The 16,753-nt window shown below is 42.8% G+C and overlaps 1 protein-coding gene across 1 annotated transcript in view; it reads right to left on the bottom strand.

Moving 5' to 3' along the window:
- Positions 1–16,753, bottom strand: part of LOC311104822 (relaxin receptor 1-like) — a gene marked incomplete at both ends in the record, with an annotated part of 142,641 nt that overhangs the window by 43,435 nt on the left and 82,453 nt on the right. The window contains one exon of the mRNA XM_084146749.1: positions 13,136–13,219. Within this exon, the coding sequence (XP_084002875.1) occupies positions 13,136–13,219 (84 nt within the window). The remainder of the gene's footprint in view (positions 1–13,135; positions 13,220–16,753) is intronic.

The following is a 16,753-nucleotide window of genomic DNA, read 5'->3' as shown; positions in this document are numbered from 1 at the left end:
CTCAGAGTTGCTCAAGAAGGAGTGGGTCAAGAAGAAGCACATTAAGGTCCTGGAGTGGGCTAGCCAGCAGCACAAATGGACTGTTCGAAGCCACTCGACTTCCATCTGGCCTGTTTTATTCAGATCCAGACCCACAAACTTAACATATAGCTGTGAGCAGCAATGAACGGGGTTCATAGGATGACAGAAAGGACACAAGATCAGTTGGATAACAAAGCAAGCACTATATCATGTAGGAACTATCTTCCTTTATGTGCAATCAGTGTGGAGTGGATTTACCGTGGTTTAAATGGACATGTAAAATCTGATTTGATTTGTCAATAACTCAGCCATCTGTTGACCAATCCCTTAGCTCTCAAACTAAGCTAAGACATGTAACATGGGCCTACTGTCACGTCTCCTCCCGTTGCTCCCCTCCGGCGCTCTAATTCGCCGGTCTACTGAGCCACCGGTCTGAGCGCACCATCTCGGCAACACCGGAATGGAAACACAACACACCCTAATCACCTCCAGCGCACCTGTACCTCATCATCTCATCACCACCCCTATTTAGCCCTGGACTGTTCTGGATGATGTTGTGTGTGATTGTTAAGCTTTAATATTTGAGCATATTAGTGTACAGTGGGGAAAAAAAGTATTTAGTCAGCCACCAATTGTGCAAGTTCTCCCACTTAAAAAGATGAGAGGCCTGTAATTTTCATCATAGGTACACGTCAACTATGACAGTAGGATTTTTAATGAATTTATTTGCAAATTATGGTGGAAAATAAGTATTTGGTCACCTACAAACAAGCAAGATTTCTGGCTCTCACAGACCTGTAACTTCTTCTTTAAGAGGCTCCTCTGTCCTCCACTCATTACCTGTATTAATGGCACCTGTTTGAACTTGTTATCAGTATAAAAGACACCTGTCCACAACCTCAAACAGTCACACTCCAAACGCCACTATGGCCAAGACCAAAGAGCTATCAATGGACACCAGAAACAAAATTGTAGACCTGCACCAGGCTGGGAAGACTGAATATGCAATAGGTAAAATAATAATAAAAATAATTGGTCATTTAGCAGACGCTCTTATCCAGAGCGACTTACAGGAGCAATTAGGGTTAAGTGCCTTGCTCAAGGGCACATCGACAGATTTTCCACCTAGTCGGCTCGGGGATTAGAACCAGCGACCTTTCGGTTACTGGCACAACGCTCTTAACCACTAAGCAGCTTGGTTTGAAGAAATCAACTGTGGGGAGCAATTATTAGGAAATGGAAGACATACAAGACCACTGATAATCTCCCTCGATCTGGGGCTCCACGCAAGATCTCACCCCGTGGGGTCAAAATTATCACAAGAACGGTGAGCAAAAATCCCAGAACCACACGGGGGGACCTAGTGAATGACCTGCAGAGAGCTGGGACCAAAGTAACAAAGCCTACCATCAGTTACACACTACGCCGCCAGGGACTCAAATCCTGCAGTGCCAGACGTGTCCCCCTGCTTAAGCCAGTACATGTCCAGGCCCGTCTGAAGTTTGCTAGAGTGCATTTGGATGATCTAGAAGAGGATTGGGAGAATGTCAGATGAAACCAAAATATAACTTTTTGGTAAAAACTCAACTCGTCGTGTTTGAAGGACAAAGAATGCTGAGTTGCATCCAAAGAACACCATACCTACTGTGAAGCATGGGGGTGGAAACATCATGCTTTGGGGCTGTTTTTCTGCAAAGGGACCAGGACGACTGATCCGTGTAAAGGAAAGAATGAATGGGGCCATGTATCGTGAGATTTTGAGTGAAAACCTCCTTCCATCAGCAAGGGCATTGAAGATGAAACGTGGCTGGGTCTTTCAGCATGACAATGATCCCAAACACACCGCCTGGGCAACGAAGGAGTGGCTTCGTAAGAAGCATTTCAAGGTCCTGGAGTGGCCTAGCCAGTCTCCAGATCTCAACCCCATAGAAAATCTTTGGAGGGAGTTGAAAGTCCGTGTTACCCAGCGACAGCCCCAAAACATCACTGCTCTAGAGGAGATCTGCATGGAGGAATGGGCCAAAATACCAGCAACAGTGTGTGAAAACCTTGTGAAGACTTACAGAAAACGTTTGACCTGTGTCATTGCCAACAAAGGGTATATAACAAAGTATTGAGAAAGCTTTGTTATTGACCAAATACTTATTTTCCACCATAATTTGCAAATAAAATCATTAAAAATCCTACAATGTGATTTTCTGGATTTTTTTCTCTCATTTTGTCTGTCATAGTTGACGTGTACCTATGATGAAAATTACAGGCCTCTCTCATCTTTTTAAGTGGGAGAACTTGCACAATTGGTGGCTGACTAAATACTTTTTTCCCCCACTGTATATGTGCTAATATGCATCTACTTCATCTACCCACAGTCGAATAGAGGATAATATATTATTTCTAATAATGCCAATTTTAATTCTCAACTCCTAATATTGAGCAAATTACACTCATTGGAGCCTGTATTGGAGTACATTGGAGCCTGTATTGGATACATTGGAGTATCTGACATGCAGTGCATTCGGAAAGTATTCAGACCCTTTGACTTTTACCACATTTTATTACGTTACAGCCTTATTCTAAAATTGATTAGATTGATTAAGGAAAAAAAACAATCTACACACAATGCCCCATAATGACGAAGCAAAAACAGGTTTTTAGACAATTTTTGCTAATTTGTAAAAAACTGAAATATCATATTTACATAAGTATTCAGACCCTATACGCAGCACTTTGTTGAAGCACCTTTGGCAGCGATCACAGCCTTGAGTCTTCTTGGGTATGATGCTACAAGCTTGGCACACGTGTTTTTGGGGAGTTTCTCCCATTCTTCTCTGCAGATCCTCTCAAGTTCTGTCAGGTTGGATTGGGAGCGTCGCTGCACAGCTATTTTCAGGTCTCTTCAGAGTTGTTAGATCGGGTTCAAGTCCGGGCTCTGGCAGGGCCACTCAAGGATGTTCAGAGACTTGTCCCGAAGCCACTCCTGCGTTGTCTTGGCTGTGTGCTTAGGGTCATTGTCCTGTTGGAAGGTGAACCTTCACCCCAGTCTGAGGTCCTGAGTGCTCTGGAGCAGGTTTTCATCAAGGATCTCTCTGTACTTTGCTCCGTTCATCTTTCCCTTGATCCTGACTAGTCACCCAGTCCCTACTGCTGAAAAACATCCCTATAGCATGATGCTGCCACCCCAATGCTTCACCGTAGGGATGATGCCAGGTTTACTCCAGACGTGACGCTTGGCATTCAGGGCAAAGAGTTCAATCTTGGTTTCATCAGACCAGAGAATCTTGTTTCTCATGGTCTGAGAGTCCTTTAGGTGCTGTTTGGCAAACTCCAAGCGGACTGTCATGTGCCTTTTACTGATGAGTGGCTTCCGTCTGGCCACTCTACCATAAAGGTCTGATTGGTGGAGTGCTGTAGAGATGGTTGTCCTTCTGGAAGGTTCTCCCATCTCCACAGAGGAACTCTGGAGCTCTGTCAGAGTGACCATCGGGTTCTTGGTCACCTCCCTGACCAAGGCCCTTCTCCCCTGATTGCTCAGTTTGGCCGGGCGGCCAGCTCTAGGAAGAGTCTTGGTGTTTCCAAACTTCTTCCATTTAAGAATAATGGAGGCCACTGTGTTTTGGTACCCTTCCCCAGATCTGTGGCTCGACAAAATCCTGTCTCTGAGCTCTACGGACAATTCCTTCGACCTCATGGCTTGGTTTTTGCTCTGACATGCACTGTCAACTGTGGGACAACCTTATATAGACAGGTGTGTGCCTTTCCAAATCATGTCCAGTCAATTGAATTTACCACAGGTGGACTCCAATCAAGTTGTAGAAACATATCAAGAATGATCAATGGAAACCGGATGCACCTGATCTCAATTTCGAGTCTCATAGCAATGGTTCTGAATACTTATGTAAGTAAGGTATTTTTAAAAAACGGATTGTGCTTTGTCATTATGGAGTATTGTGTGTAGATTGATGAGGAAAATGTAAAAAATGATTTTTTTTTAAATTATGTAATCCACTTTAGTATAACGCTGTAAAGTAACAAAATGTGGAAAAAGTCAAGGGGTCTGAATACTTTCCGAATGCACTATAGTTTTTGAAAAATCACCCACGAATAGACTGGCTTAGACATACATTTTTGCCAACACATGGCTAACCTTTGTTTAACCAGCTAAACAGCTGCTCTTAGTGTTAAGGGAGTTACCTTTCTAGCTAATAGGCTATGTTAGAGTTTACACTTCCTCTTCCAATTATAATGTGGGGAGGTCAAAATAATGAAAAACTATCTACCAAATCTATTCATTTTTAAATGTTGATTACTTCTCCTTGCCATTATTATTCACCTGATGATAAGACAAGATGTATTTTTTATTTTATTTTGCTAATATATGATGGAGGTCCCTGGGTCACCAGTTGCCTGGGAGGGGGTCCCTGGGCAAGGAAAGATTGAAGACCCCTGATCTACTGGTATCGTGTGGCCATCTTATAATTCATCAACATTATTTTCTCAAACTCTTTAGGGACTATTGTGATGAGTCCAAAGACCAGATTTGGAGTGAATCTGACTTTTAGTCCATGAGAAGAAGATTTTATATGATTAATTTAAGCATTAGCGTTACATAGTGAAAAAAGTGAATTGTTCATAATTTCCTTATTTTTTAAGATATCAATGCCAAACTTAACATGGTTAATCATGGTGGCCCCAAATAGTTAAGTTATAGGCCATTGTGGAGTGGATTTAAATGGATACGTAAAATCTGAGTTCCTGATTTATTAATAACTCAACCATCTCTTAACCAATCCCTTAGCTTTTCTCAAACTAATTTAAGATATGTACCATGGGCCTACGTACCAAATTGTCTTATGAGAATATGTTTCTTTCAAATGTTTTCCCAAATTTCCAAGAAGGAGGAAAATGTATCCTGACAGATCTTATGGGTCCTTGAGGCAAATTTGTTCAGCATTAGGAAAGACACATAAAGTTTCAAGGTCAAACGGGGCAACAGATATGAGGGTTTAAATGAGTCTGCTTTTAACAGCACCCCCCTTTAGGCCAATTATTATTAACCTTTATTTAACTAGGCAAGTCAGTGAAGAACAAATTCTTATTTACAATGACGGCCTACACCTGCCAAATCCGGATGACGCTGGGCCAATTGTGTGCCGCCCTATGGGACTCCCAATCACGGCCGGTTGTTATACAGCCTGGATTCGAACCAGGAGGTCTGTAGTGACGCCTCAAGCACTGAGATGCAGTTCCTTAGACCGCTGCGCCACAATGCTATTCTTTTTAACCAAGTTACTCATGGCCTCTAGTTTCTGTGTTCTGACTTAGAAAAAAAGTTAGCAATCTATGCTTGAGTTATTACACCATTTCAAGAAAACAAAATCTAACAATAACAATAGGTTTCACAGCTTTGCTGTGAACCCCTAATAAATAAAGGCATCTGAATGTTTGAATTGGAGATTAGGGATTAATGAAATACCTGGACAGGACATCGAGCAAATTGGAATGAAGCAGTTGTTATATCAAAACTTTGCTTCAGTCGATATGTTTTTGTCTATATTCAAAGATAGTATAGTTGTTCTTTCACATTACAATACACAATAGGGGTTCAAACAACTAGCTTACACATTTGGGAGGAACACAGGGTCAGTTAAAGGGTCAGCTGCAGTGCAGCGGCTCTGGAGATATTTAGCTCACGAGCACATATTGGTACCTTGGATCTCAAACCCTGGCTGGTAGGCATCCACCCCCACATTTTTTACTTTAATTGAATAAGCAAAATACAACTTGTAAGGGTATTTCTTACCCATGGCTGTTTAACCATTCACTATCATATGCTATGTCAAATACATCAAAGTATTAATATTCTAAGTAGCTCCTCATTAATTAATGCGTATCATGGATGTGTAATAAATACTTTTTATAGACATAGTTTATGTAAATTACTAAAGGGCATTTATAGTATGCTCTTGGACGAATTTCTCATGTACAGTAAACGATCCAATAATACAATCTGAACTGTGTGAACTCCTGTTTATCATTCGGACTTTTGCAAATCAAGTTCGCGACAACGACAATTGCTTCATAAATCTGTCAAGCACTGCTTGATAAATCTAAAACTGAATGTGGAGATAGCTAATTGACTGAGATTGTGTTTTTTGGTCCAATACTTTTGAAGAGTACCAATTGTGCACGACCCACATCCTACACAGAGTGCTATATGGACATCTGATGAAAGGCCTAATACTGAGTCGATATTCACGTAATAACAAGGAATTCCCCTCGACCACGCCCACAAATTAGGGAAAACAAACATACTTTCCTATTGACCCCCATTGTAAAAGAGCAAACTTTGTTATACAGAAATAACAAAAAATGCTGAAAATCTACTGTTGTTCAATGTACATGTAACCAGGCCGGCCGCGACCGGGAGACTCATGGGCGGCGCACAATTGGCCCAGCGTCGTCCAGGGTAGGGGAGGGAATGGCTGGCAGGGATGTAGCTCAGTTGATAGAACATGGCGTTTGCAACGCCAGGGTTGTGGGTTCGATTCCCACGGGGGGCCAGTATAAAAAAATATATATATATGTATTCACTAACTGTAAGTCGCTCTGGATAAGAGCGTCTGCTAAATGACGTAAATGTAATGTAAATGTAAATGTAAAAAAATCCCGACCTACGGTTTCACAATTCTCCCACGAAGGGAAATAGAGCCTGCGAGAAGAGCCCTGTGGCTTCAGGCTATTCGGCATGAGAGTATGAAATGTGGGGACCCGGTGTCCAAGTAGGTTACACGTAGTTATGTGTGGAAAATATTTAATCACAGGTAAAACATTTAACTTGTTTAGTATAGTCCGTTTTTAACTCAAATTTCTACTTGTAGCTACTGTATATAGTCAGTTTGGCTAGCTTAATGTTCCGTATTATGTGTAGATGGGCGAGAGAAAAAAACGATTTAATCCATTTTATATTCAGACTGTCACACAACAAAATGTGGAATAAGTCAAGGGATATGAATACTTTCTGAAGGCACTGTATCTAATACCGACTGGGACTATATAAATGTGATACTCTTATTGTCTATTTGATTCCATGGTTGCCATGGCGCCCTTATGGCAGCCTTATTCTGCCCTACAAAGGCAAAATGCAGTGCTAAGTAATTTTCTTTAAAGCAAAATCTGACTTCAAAGTCTTTTTCTGTCTAGACAGACAGCAATTTCTGATACTCTATGATATATTCTGATCAACTGGCTTGTTCTTGTGTCAGGAAACTACATACCACATTAATCAGATAATATACCTGGCCATTAGAACAGATGAAATACTTTTAACCAAATTAGTAGTTACTGCGTTTTGCCTTTGTAGGGCAGTATTGCTCTACTATTTTAGTTGCAATTTAGTGTTAAGTGTTTTTTAAATGTGCATTTTTCTTGAATAACCTTTTGTTTTTGAGTAGCTAATCAAGTACGGATCGTTTTAATTTAGTAATTCTGAACCTCAATGTTAAAATCAGTTAAGAAATTGGACTTTCCTGCCACCAACAAAGTATAGATAGCTGTTTGTTTTCTTTGTAATACCTGCATTGAAGAGTGTTTCACCTACTATCTCCTGAGGACTGCAAAGGACTACAAAGTACAGAAATGGGGGACACTCGCATATTTTACTCAGGAGGATTCCTTCATAGTTTCAAGAGGATTAAACACACCCTGAGTAAGGAGCAAAAAAAATGACTTTTTCAACTTATATACTATGGAAAAAGTTCACAAATTGAGGACGGAGAAGCGGTACGAATTCCATTCATAAAACAAAAGAGTCCACACAGAACTGTACGTCTTCCATTCTTCCCCCTCTATGCAGCGCAGATTCTGACTCTGCAGCCTGTTAAAAAAGTCCATGTACCGCCTCTATCTTAGGCCCCTTTAAAACTAGGCACTGTTTAATGTGTAGTCTCTAACAAATAAGTCTCTACTAGTACAAGAGTTCATCACTGACAATGACCTGGGACTAATATGTTTGACGGAAACGTGGCACAGAAATTGTGATTTATACCTACTCAATGAAATATCTCCACCTGGTTATAAATATCTGGAAAAGGCCCGTGCCCATGGCAGGGGTGGTGGTCTTGCGGTTTTCCACATAGACTGTTTTGACCTGAAAATGTTGCCTGCCCCTGCTGTCTTATCATTTGAGTACATGGCTTTTAGAATGAAATCTCAGTCCTCTCACTGTGATACATATCTATCGCCTCCCTAAAATAAACAGTCTCTTTTAACAGTTTTCTGAGTTGATCACCTCTCTGTGTCCTACCCTCTCCAATGTTGTTATCCTAGGTGATTTCAACATTCACATTGATTCAACAAAATGTTCCTCTGCAACTGACTTCCTGAATGTGCTTGACTGTCTCAACTTGGTACAGCATGTCAATGTCCCCACACACAATTGTGTGCATACAACTAGACCTCATCACTGGAGAAGTCCTGGATGTACATGAGCTAGGTGTATCTGACCATAGGGCCATGACAATGTCTGAGTACTCCTTCACTTCAGCTCCGCCCCAAGCACACTATTAAAAAACATCCCTTGACACATCCCTCTTCCAGGAGTCTGTTCGCTCTGCCCTACAAGCTGACTGACTGCCTTGAGTCCATTCCTGACGAGATGGTCGACCTGTAAAATAGCACTCTAAGCAACAGCCTTGCCCCTGAAAAAACATGTAAAGTATCCTTCCAACGGTCCTCCCCATGGTTCACAGAGGAGCTGCGCAGCATGAAGACCCATGGCCTCAGTTTAGAGCGTCTGCCAAACTGTCCACCTACTGGCCTAACTGTCCACCTACTGGCCTTAATGACCACCAGGCTTGCTATTTCCCGTATGGCTCAGTTGGTAGAGCATCGCGCTTGCAACGCCAGGGTTGTGGGTTCGATTCCTACGGGGGACCAATATGAAAATGTATGCACTCACTACTGTAAGTTGCTCTGGATAAGAGAGTCTACTAAATGACAACATTTGTAATGTATTTCAAAGCACTAAAAGAAGCCCGGTCCACTTTCTACTCTGCCATTATAGACAATGACCGAGGAAATCCCAGGATCTTGTTTTCCACCATCAGTCACCTCCTCCACCCTACAGACTCTGGCCCTCCCACAGCAACTACCGAACAATGCAACCGATTTGCTAAGTTCTTCAAGGCTAAAATCAACGCAATCCGACAGAACATTGTATCCTCAACTCCCCCCCCCCCCCCCCCCCGTGAACCCCTCGACCCTATTCCAACATCACTGTTCAAAACATACTCAGCTGCTCTCATCCAGTATGTAACCAACCTGTTCAACAAGCCCCTCCACACTGGGCAGGTGCCATCACTGTTCACAATCACTGCCATCACCCCTTTGCTCAAGAAACCATCCCTTGACCAAGACCACCTCTCAAACTACAGGCCTATTTCAAACCTCCCATTTTTATCTAAAGTCCTGGAGAAGACAGTGGCAACTCCACTTCACTTACACCTCAGTGCTAACCAGCTTTATGAGGCTCTCCCATCTGGCTTTAGACCCATGTTCAGTACAGAGACAGCGCTGGTGAAGGTTGTAAATTACCTGCTCATGGCTGCAGATCCAGGATCCTCCACTATCTTGATTCTTCTGGACCTCAGTGCTGCTTTTGACAGAGTAGATCACACCATTCTACTGCAGCGCCTCAGAGAGCACACTGTCGTCTGTGGGACTGCACTTAACTGGTTCACCTCCTACCTCTCTAACCGCAAGCAGTACATCACCCTCGGTGAGGCAAGATCAGAGGAGGCCACCATAACCTGCAGTGTCCCACAAGGGGTCGGTGTTGAGACCTGTCCTCTTCCTTTACGTTCTCCCATCTTCAGACAGCACAGTGTCCAATTCCACTGCTACGCAGACGACACACAGGTGTACTTTAAAACAAAGCCTGACACAAAATCTGCTCTGTCAACATTGTCCAACTGTCTGGAAGAGGTAAAATATTGGATGCAAAACAACTTCCTCCAGCTCAACAGCAGCAAGACAGAGGCAATGCTGATAGGCACCCCCCAGCAGATCACCAAATCCTACAGCATCTACCATGTCATGGATGGCTGTAGGGCAGCCCCCAAAGTTACTCTTCTTATCAACACTCTTATAAAAAAGGTTTTATTTTCATCTCAGGAATTCAGCCTTCTCTGTATTATTTCTCGAACCTCCAATCAGTCACAGCTCTGAGAAGCAGAGGCTCCATTGTCGTTATAGGTCTGTAGTTCTGATGTCTGATTGGAGGTTAACTTTACAGTAATACTATTGGTCAACAAATCAGATTTTGGATCCAAACAACTCAGATGTTATGAAGGGTCATAGATTCACTGTCTCTTTCTCTTATGGTCCTGACCTGCGTTGGTGAGATACCTATACTCTTTCTTTCTCTCTCCCTCTCCCATGAGCTATGGGCCATGGCACAAGCCATGATTTCTTTGTCTCTTTCTCTCTCTGATCATGCTTACAATAACGCCTTGTAATGCTTGTTAATGCTTTGTAACTTAAGCGTCATGCCTTGTATGTGAATCCATTAATTTTACAAAGTAATGAAATACACTTGTATTTAGAATTCCATTCTCAGACATTTCCTGATTGCTTGTTACTGTATCAACTATAGTCTCAAGCATATTGCTAAATCATCTTATGGATTCAGATAATAAATGTAATAGACTTTGTTAACATATTAATTGCATAGTCTTATTACGAGTCACATGTGAGGTGTATATAATATGCATATATGATCATTATTACCCTACTACATGGACACATCATCCCTCTCTCCTCAGTCATCACTAATTTGGGTATGAAATTCAACTCCGCTCTCTCTTTCCATGCCCACATTAGTCACGTCTGTAAAACGTCATTCTTTCACCTGAAGAACATCTCCCGCCTAAAATCGTCTGGCCTACCTTTAATGGCCTTCCTCCTAGAGTCTACCAAGACGACATTGAATGTGGCCGAGTTACAGTTTTGTCTTAAATCGTCTTAAATCTATGCCAAGACTTGAAAATAGCTGTCTACCAATGATCAACAACCAACTTGACAGAGCTTGAAGAATTTTTTAAAGAATGTGCAAATATTGTACAATCCAAATGTGCAAAGCTCTTAGAGACTTACCCAGAAAGACTCAAAGCTGTAATCGCTGCCAAAGGTGATTCTAACATGTACAATGCACTCTGAAAGTATTCAGACCCCTTTACTTTTTCCACATTTTGTTACCTTACAGCCTTATTCTAAAATTGATTGAATTAAACATGTTCCTCATCAATCTACACACAATACCCCATAATGACAAAGTGAAAACAGGTTTGAATAAATTTTGCACATGTATAAAAAATAAAAAACAAATACCTTATTTACATAAGCATTCAGACCCTTTGCTATATGACTCAAAATTGAGCTCAGGTGCAACCTGTTTCCATTGACCATCCTTGAGATGCTTCTACAACTTCACTGGAGTCCACCTGTGGTAAATTCAATTGATTGGACATGATTTGGAAAGGCACACACCTGTCTATATAAGGTCCCACAGTTGACAGTGCATGTCAGAGCAAAAACCAAGCCATGAGGTCGAAGGAATTGTCCGTAGACCTCCGAGAAAGGATTGTGTTGAGGCACAGATCTGTGGAAGGGTACCAAAAAATGTCTGCAGCATTGAAGGTCCCCAAGAACACAGTGGCCTCCATCATTCTGAAATGGAAGAGGTTTGGAACCACCAACATTCTTCCTAGAGCTGGCCACCCGGCCAAACTGAGCAATCGGGGGAGAAGGGCCTTGGTCAGGGAGGTGACCAAGAACCCGATGGTCACTCTGACAGAGCTCCAGAGTTCCTCTGTGGAGATGGGAGAACTTTCCAGAAGGACAACCATCTCTGCAGCTCTCCACCAATCAGGCCAGACGGAAGTCATTCAGTAAAATGCACGACAGCCCGCTTGGAGTTTGCCAAAAGGCGCCTAAAGGACTCTCAGACCATGTGAAACAAGAATCTCTCTCAAGATTGAACTATTTGACCTGAATGCCAAGCTTCACGTCTGGAGAAACGTGGCACCATCCCTACGGTGAAGCATGGTGGTGGCAGCATCATGCTGTGGGGATGTTTTTCAGCGGCAGGGACTGGGAGACTAGTCAGGATCGAGGGAAAGATGAACGGAGCAAAGTACAGAGACATCCTTGATGAATAGTCCCATGTAGCTAAGTTTGTAGAGCATAGCGTTTGCAACGCCAGGGTTGTGGGTTTGATTCCCACGGGGGACCAGTATGAAAATGTATGCATTCACTAACTGTAAGTCGCTCTGGATAAGAGCGTCTGCTAAATGACTAAAATGTAAAATGTAATGAAAACCTGCTCCAGAGCGCTCAGGACCTCAGACTGGGGTGAAGGTTCACCTTCCAACAGGAAAATGACCCTAAGCTCACAGCCAAGACAATAGCTGTGCAGCGACGCTCCCCATCCAACCTGACAGAGCTTGAGAGGATCTACAAAGAAGAATGGGAGAAACTACCCAAATATAGGTGTGCCAAGCTTGTAGCGTCATACCCAAGAAGACTCAAGGCTATAATCACTGCAAAAGGTCCTTCAACAAAGTACTGAGTAAAGTGTCTGAATACTTATGTAAATGTCATATTTCCGTTTTTGGAATACATTTGCTACAATTTCTAAAAAGCTATTTTTCCTTTGTCATTATGCGGTATTGTGTGTAGATTGATGAGGGGAAAAAAACGATTTACTCAATTTTAGAATAAGGCTGTAACATAACAAAATATGGAAAAAGTCAGGGGGTCTGAATACTTTCCGAAGGCACTGTATTTGCTTGGTAGTATTTCTGTCAAGACGACTTGAAGAAATGTTCCTGTATACTGCTTGTGAGTTGTGAAGTTATAAAACTGCCAAAAAAGATTGACGGATAAAAAATAAATAAAACTAAAAGCACTGATCCAGTAGGTAGATAGGTTGTCGTTCTGCACTAATGCACTTGCTTATTGGTTCCTTGAATACATTTGACTCAACTTACCTGTCATAAGCATAATGGATATTGGCGAAAGGGGAGACAGTACATTTATGAACTGTACAAGTACTTACAGCATTTATCAGATTTGGTCCCAATGTCGATGTTGGGCATCCCAAAATACTTGTCAAAAAGATGGGGCCATCCGTTGTTATCTCCTAGGAAACAAGATATAAACACATTATTTTACTGGTCAGAAATAATACAAAGTATGTCAAATCAAATCAAATCAAATGTTATTTGCCACATGCGCCGAATACAACAGGTGTAGACATTACAGTGAAATGCTTACTTACAAGCCCTTAACCAACAATGCATTTTTTAAATAATCTTTTTTTTAAAAGTGTTAAGTAAAAAAATAAAAGCAAATAACTAAAGAGCAGCAGAAAAATAAAATAACAGTAGGGAGGCTATATACAGGGGGGTACCGGTGTAGAGTCAATGTGCGGGGGCACCGGCTAGTCGAGGTAATTGAGGTAATATGTACATGTGGGTAGAGTTAAAGTGACTGCATAAATAATAAACAGAGTAGCAGCAGCGTAAAAGAGGGGGGTGGGGGGGCAGTGCAAATAGTCCGGGTAGCAATGATTAGCTGTTCAGGAGTCTTATGGCTTGGGAGTAGAAGCTGTTGAGAAGCCTTTTGGACCTAGACTTGGCGCTCCGGTACCGCTTGCCATGCGGTAGCAGAGAGAACAGTCTATGACTAGGGTGGCTGGAGTCTTTGACAATTTTGAGGGCCTTCCTCTGACACCGCCTGGTATAGAGGTCCTGGATGGCAGGAAGCTTGGCCCCAGTGATGTACTGGGCCGTACGCACTACACTCTGTAGTGCCTTGCGGCCGAGCAGTTGCCATACCAGGCGGTGATGCAACCAGTCAGGATGCTCTCGATGTGTAATGATCATGCTGTTTAATCATCTTCTTGATATGGCACACCTGTCACATTTACATTTACATTTTAGTCATTTAGCAGACACTCTTATCCAGAGCGACTTACAGTTAGTGAGTGCATACATTTTCATACTGGTCCCCCGTGGGAATCGAACCCACAACCCTGGCGTTGCAAGCGCCATGATCTACCAACTGAGCCTGTCCATCTTCCACAGAGCAAACATCAATGTTGTAGCATGCTTCTATTAATAATTTAGATGCATGCCAAGGTGTTCTTTTAATACCTTCTACAACACAGCAGGAAAAATCTACTTTCAGCTTGACATCAGCTTGACATCCATAAACAAGCCAGTAGGCCTCAGGTTTTGACACTGCAGATTCTCCCTTAAGAAGTCTTAGACTAGGTGCCAATCTGTTTCTGCTCTCTTGCCAATTCCTTATGGAATTATCATGTTTGGCTTGACAATGACAGCAATGGAGTTGGCAGGAGCACTACGGGATATGGGACCAGGCTTTCTAGGGCTCATTCATTTAACCTATTTCGGTAGATCAATCTGGAATGAAGTTTGGGATTGCCAATATACACTGAACAAAAATAAAAATGCAACATGTAAAGTGTTGGTCCCGTGTTTCATGAGCTGAAATAAAAGATCCCAGAAATGGTCCATAAGCACAAAAAGCTTATTTCTCAAAGATATGTTGTGCACAAATTTGTTTTCATTCCTGTTAATGAGCATTTCTCATTTGCCAAGATAATCCATCCACCTGACATGTGTGCCATATCAAGAAGATGATTAAACAGCATGATTATTACACAGGTGAACCTTGTGCTGGGGACCAAAGGCCAATCTAAAATGTGCAGTTTTGTCACACAACACAATGCCACAGATGTCTCATGTTTTGAGGGAGTGTGGAATTGGCATGCTGACTGTAAGAATGTCCACCAGAGCTGTTGCCAGAGAAATTAATGTTCATTTCGCTACCATAAGCCACTTCCAACGTCATTTTAGACAATTTGGCAATATTGTCCAACTGGTCTCAGAACCGCAGACCCCATGTATGGTGTCGTGTAGGCAAGCAGTTTGCTGATGTCAACAATGTAAACAGAGTGCCCCATGGTGGCGGTGGGGTTATGGTATGGGCAGGCATAAGCTACGGACAATGGACACAATTGCTTTTTATCTGTGGCAATTGAAATGCACAGAGATACCATGACGAGATCCTAAGGCCCATTGTCGTGCCATTCATCTGTCGCCGTCACCTCAGGTTTCAGCATGATAATGCATGGCCCCATGTCTCAAGGATATGTACACAGTTCCTGTAAGCTGAAAATGTCCCAGTTCTTCCATGGCCTGCATACTCACCAGACATGTCACCCATTGAGCATGTTTGGGATGCTCTGGATCAACGTGTACGACAGCGTGTTCAAGTTCCCTCCCAATATCCAGTAACTTTGCACAGCCATTGAAGAGGAGTGGGACAACATTCCACAGGCCACGATCAACAGCCTGATCAACTCTATGCGAAGGAGATGTGTCGAGCTGCATTAGGCAAATGGTGGTCACATCAGATACTGACTGGTTTTCTGTTCCACGCCCCTACCTTTTCTTTTTAAGATATCTGTGACCAACAGATGCATATCTGTATTCCCAGTCATATGAAACCTCTTCCAAGATCCAAGATGGCGTAGCAGTGCGGTCGTGTTCTCTGTTGTGTCCATGTAAATAGCCAGTTTTTTGTATTTTTTTTGTTGTATTTTATGTATATATTTCCCTATCACACATTTCATCCTTCTACTAAATATACTTTCCTGCAACCCACCTCATTCAATGTGGAACAGATTCTATTATTTACTCACCTTTATCTAGAATCTCCAGTTGAAACTAGCTAGCCAGCTAACTAGCTACTTGCTATTAGCCACCGTTAGCGGTTTTCACCCAGAACATCTGATTTTCTGCCGGAATAACTGAATCACTGGACCTTAACACCGGATCGCAACTAGCTAGCCGCAACCAAATGGATGTTGCTGTAGGCTAATCACCACTGCCCCCGAAGCAAGCACCAGTTAGCCTTGAGCTAGCCTCGAGCCAGGCCCATATCCCGGCTATCTACCTCTTTGTCTACCGGACGGGAGTAGCCAGCTAACTAGCTACTTGCTATTAGCCACCGTTAGCGGTTTTTCACCATTGTCCGTGGCCTGCACTACCTACCAGCCAGCTCTAGCCTGGACTATTATCGGCCAGTCTGCACTGTCTGCACAGTGCGTTATCGACCCAGAACATATTGGATTTTCTGCCAGAATCACTAAATCACTGGACCTTTAACACCAGATCATCACAACTAGCTAGCTGCAACCAAATGGATGTTGTTGTTGGCTAATCAACCTTGAGCTAGCCTTGAGCTAGCCTCGAGTCAGGCACATCTCCCGGCTATCTACCTCTCTGTCAACCGGACGGGACCTCCTAGAGTCGACACGGAGCCCCCGCCGATCCTTCACGACTGGTCTGCCGACATAATCGTCTGTGCTTTCAACAGGCTTCCCGTTGCGACGACCACGAAGATCCATCTGCTAGCCCCGGCCCGCTAGCACACGCAAACAACAGCCGTGCTTCCTGCTCGCTGTGCTGTAGCACCAATTCGAACTGCTCTCGGACTCACATATTGCTGTTCACTGGACCTTATGATCACTCAGCTGCACAGCTGATGCCTGCTGGACTGTTCCTTTACACGGTACCCTGTCCTGTTTATCTGTTTAGCCTCAGCCCAAACTTTCATCGCCATTACCAGTTGTTGTCTTAGCTCT

The sequence above is a fragment of the Coregonus lavaretus genome, assembly GCF_964263955.1.
Source record: "Coregonus lavaretus genome assembly, chromosome: 29".
Lineage (NCBI taxonomy): Eukaryota > Metazoa > Chordata > Actinopteri > Salmoniformes > Salmonidae > Coregonus > Coregonus lavaretus.
This window is presented reverse-complemented; position numbering and strand designations above follow the sequence as displayed.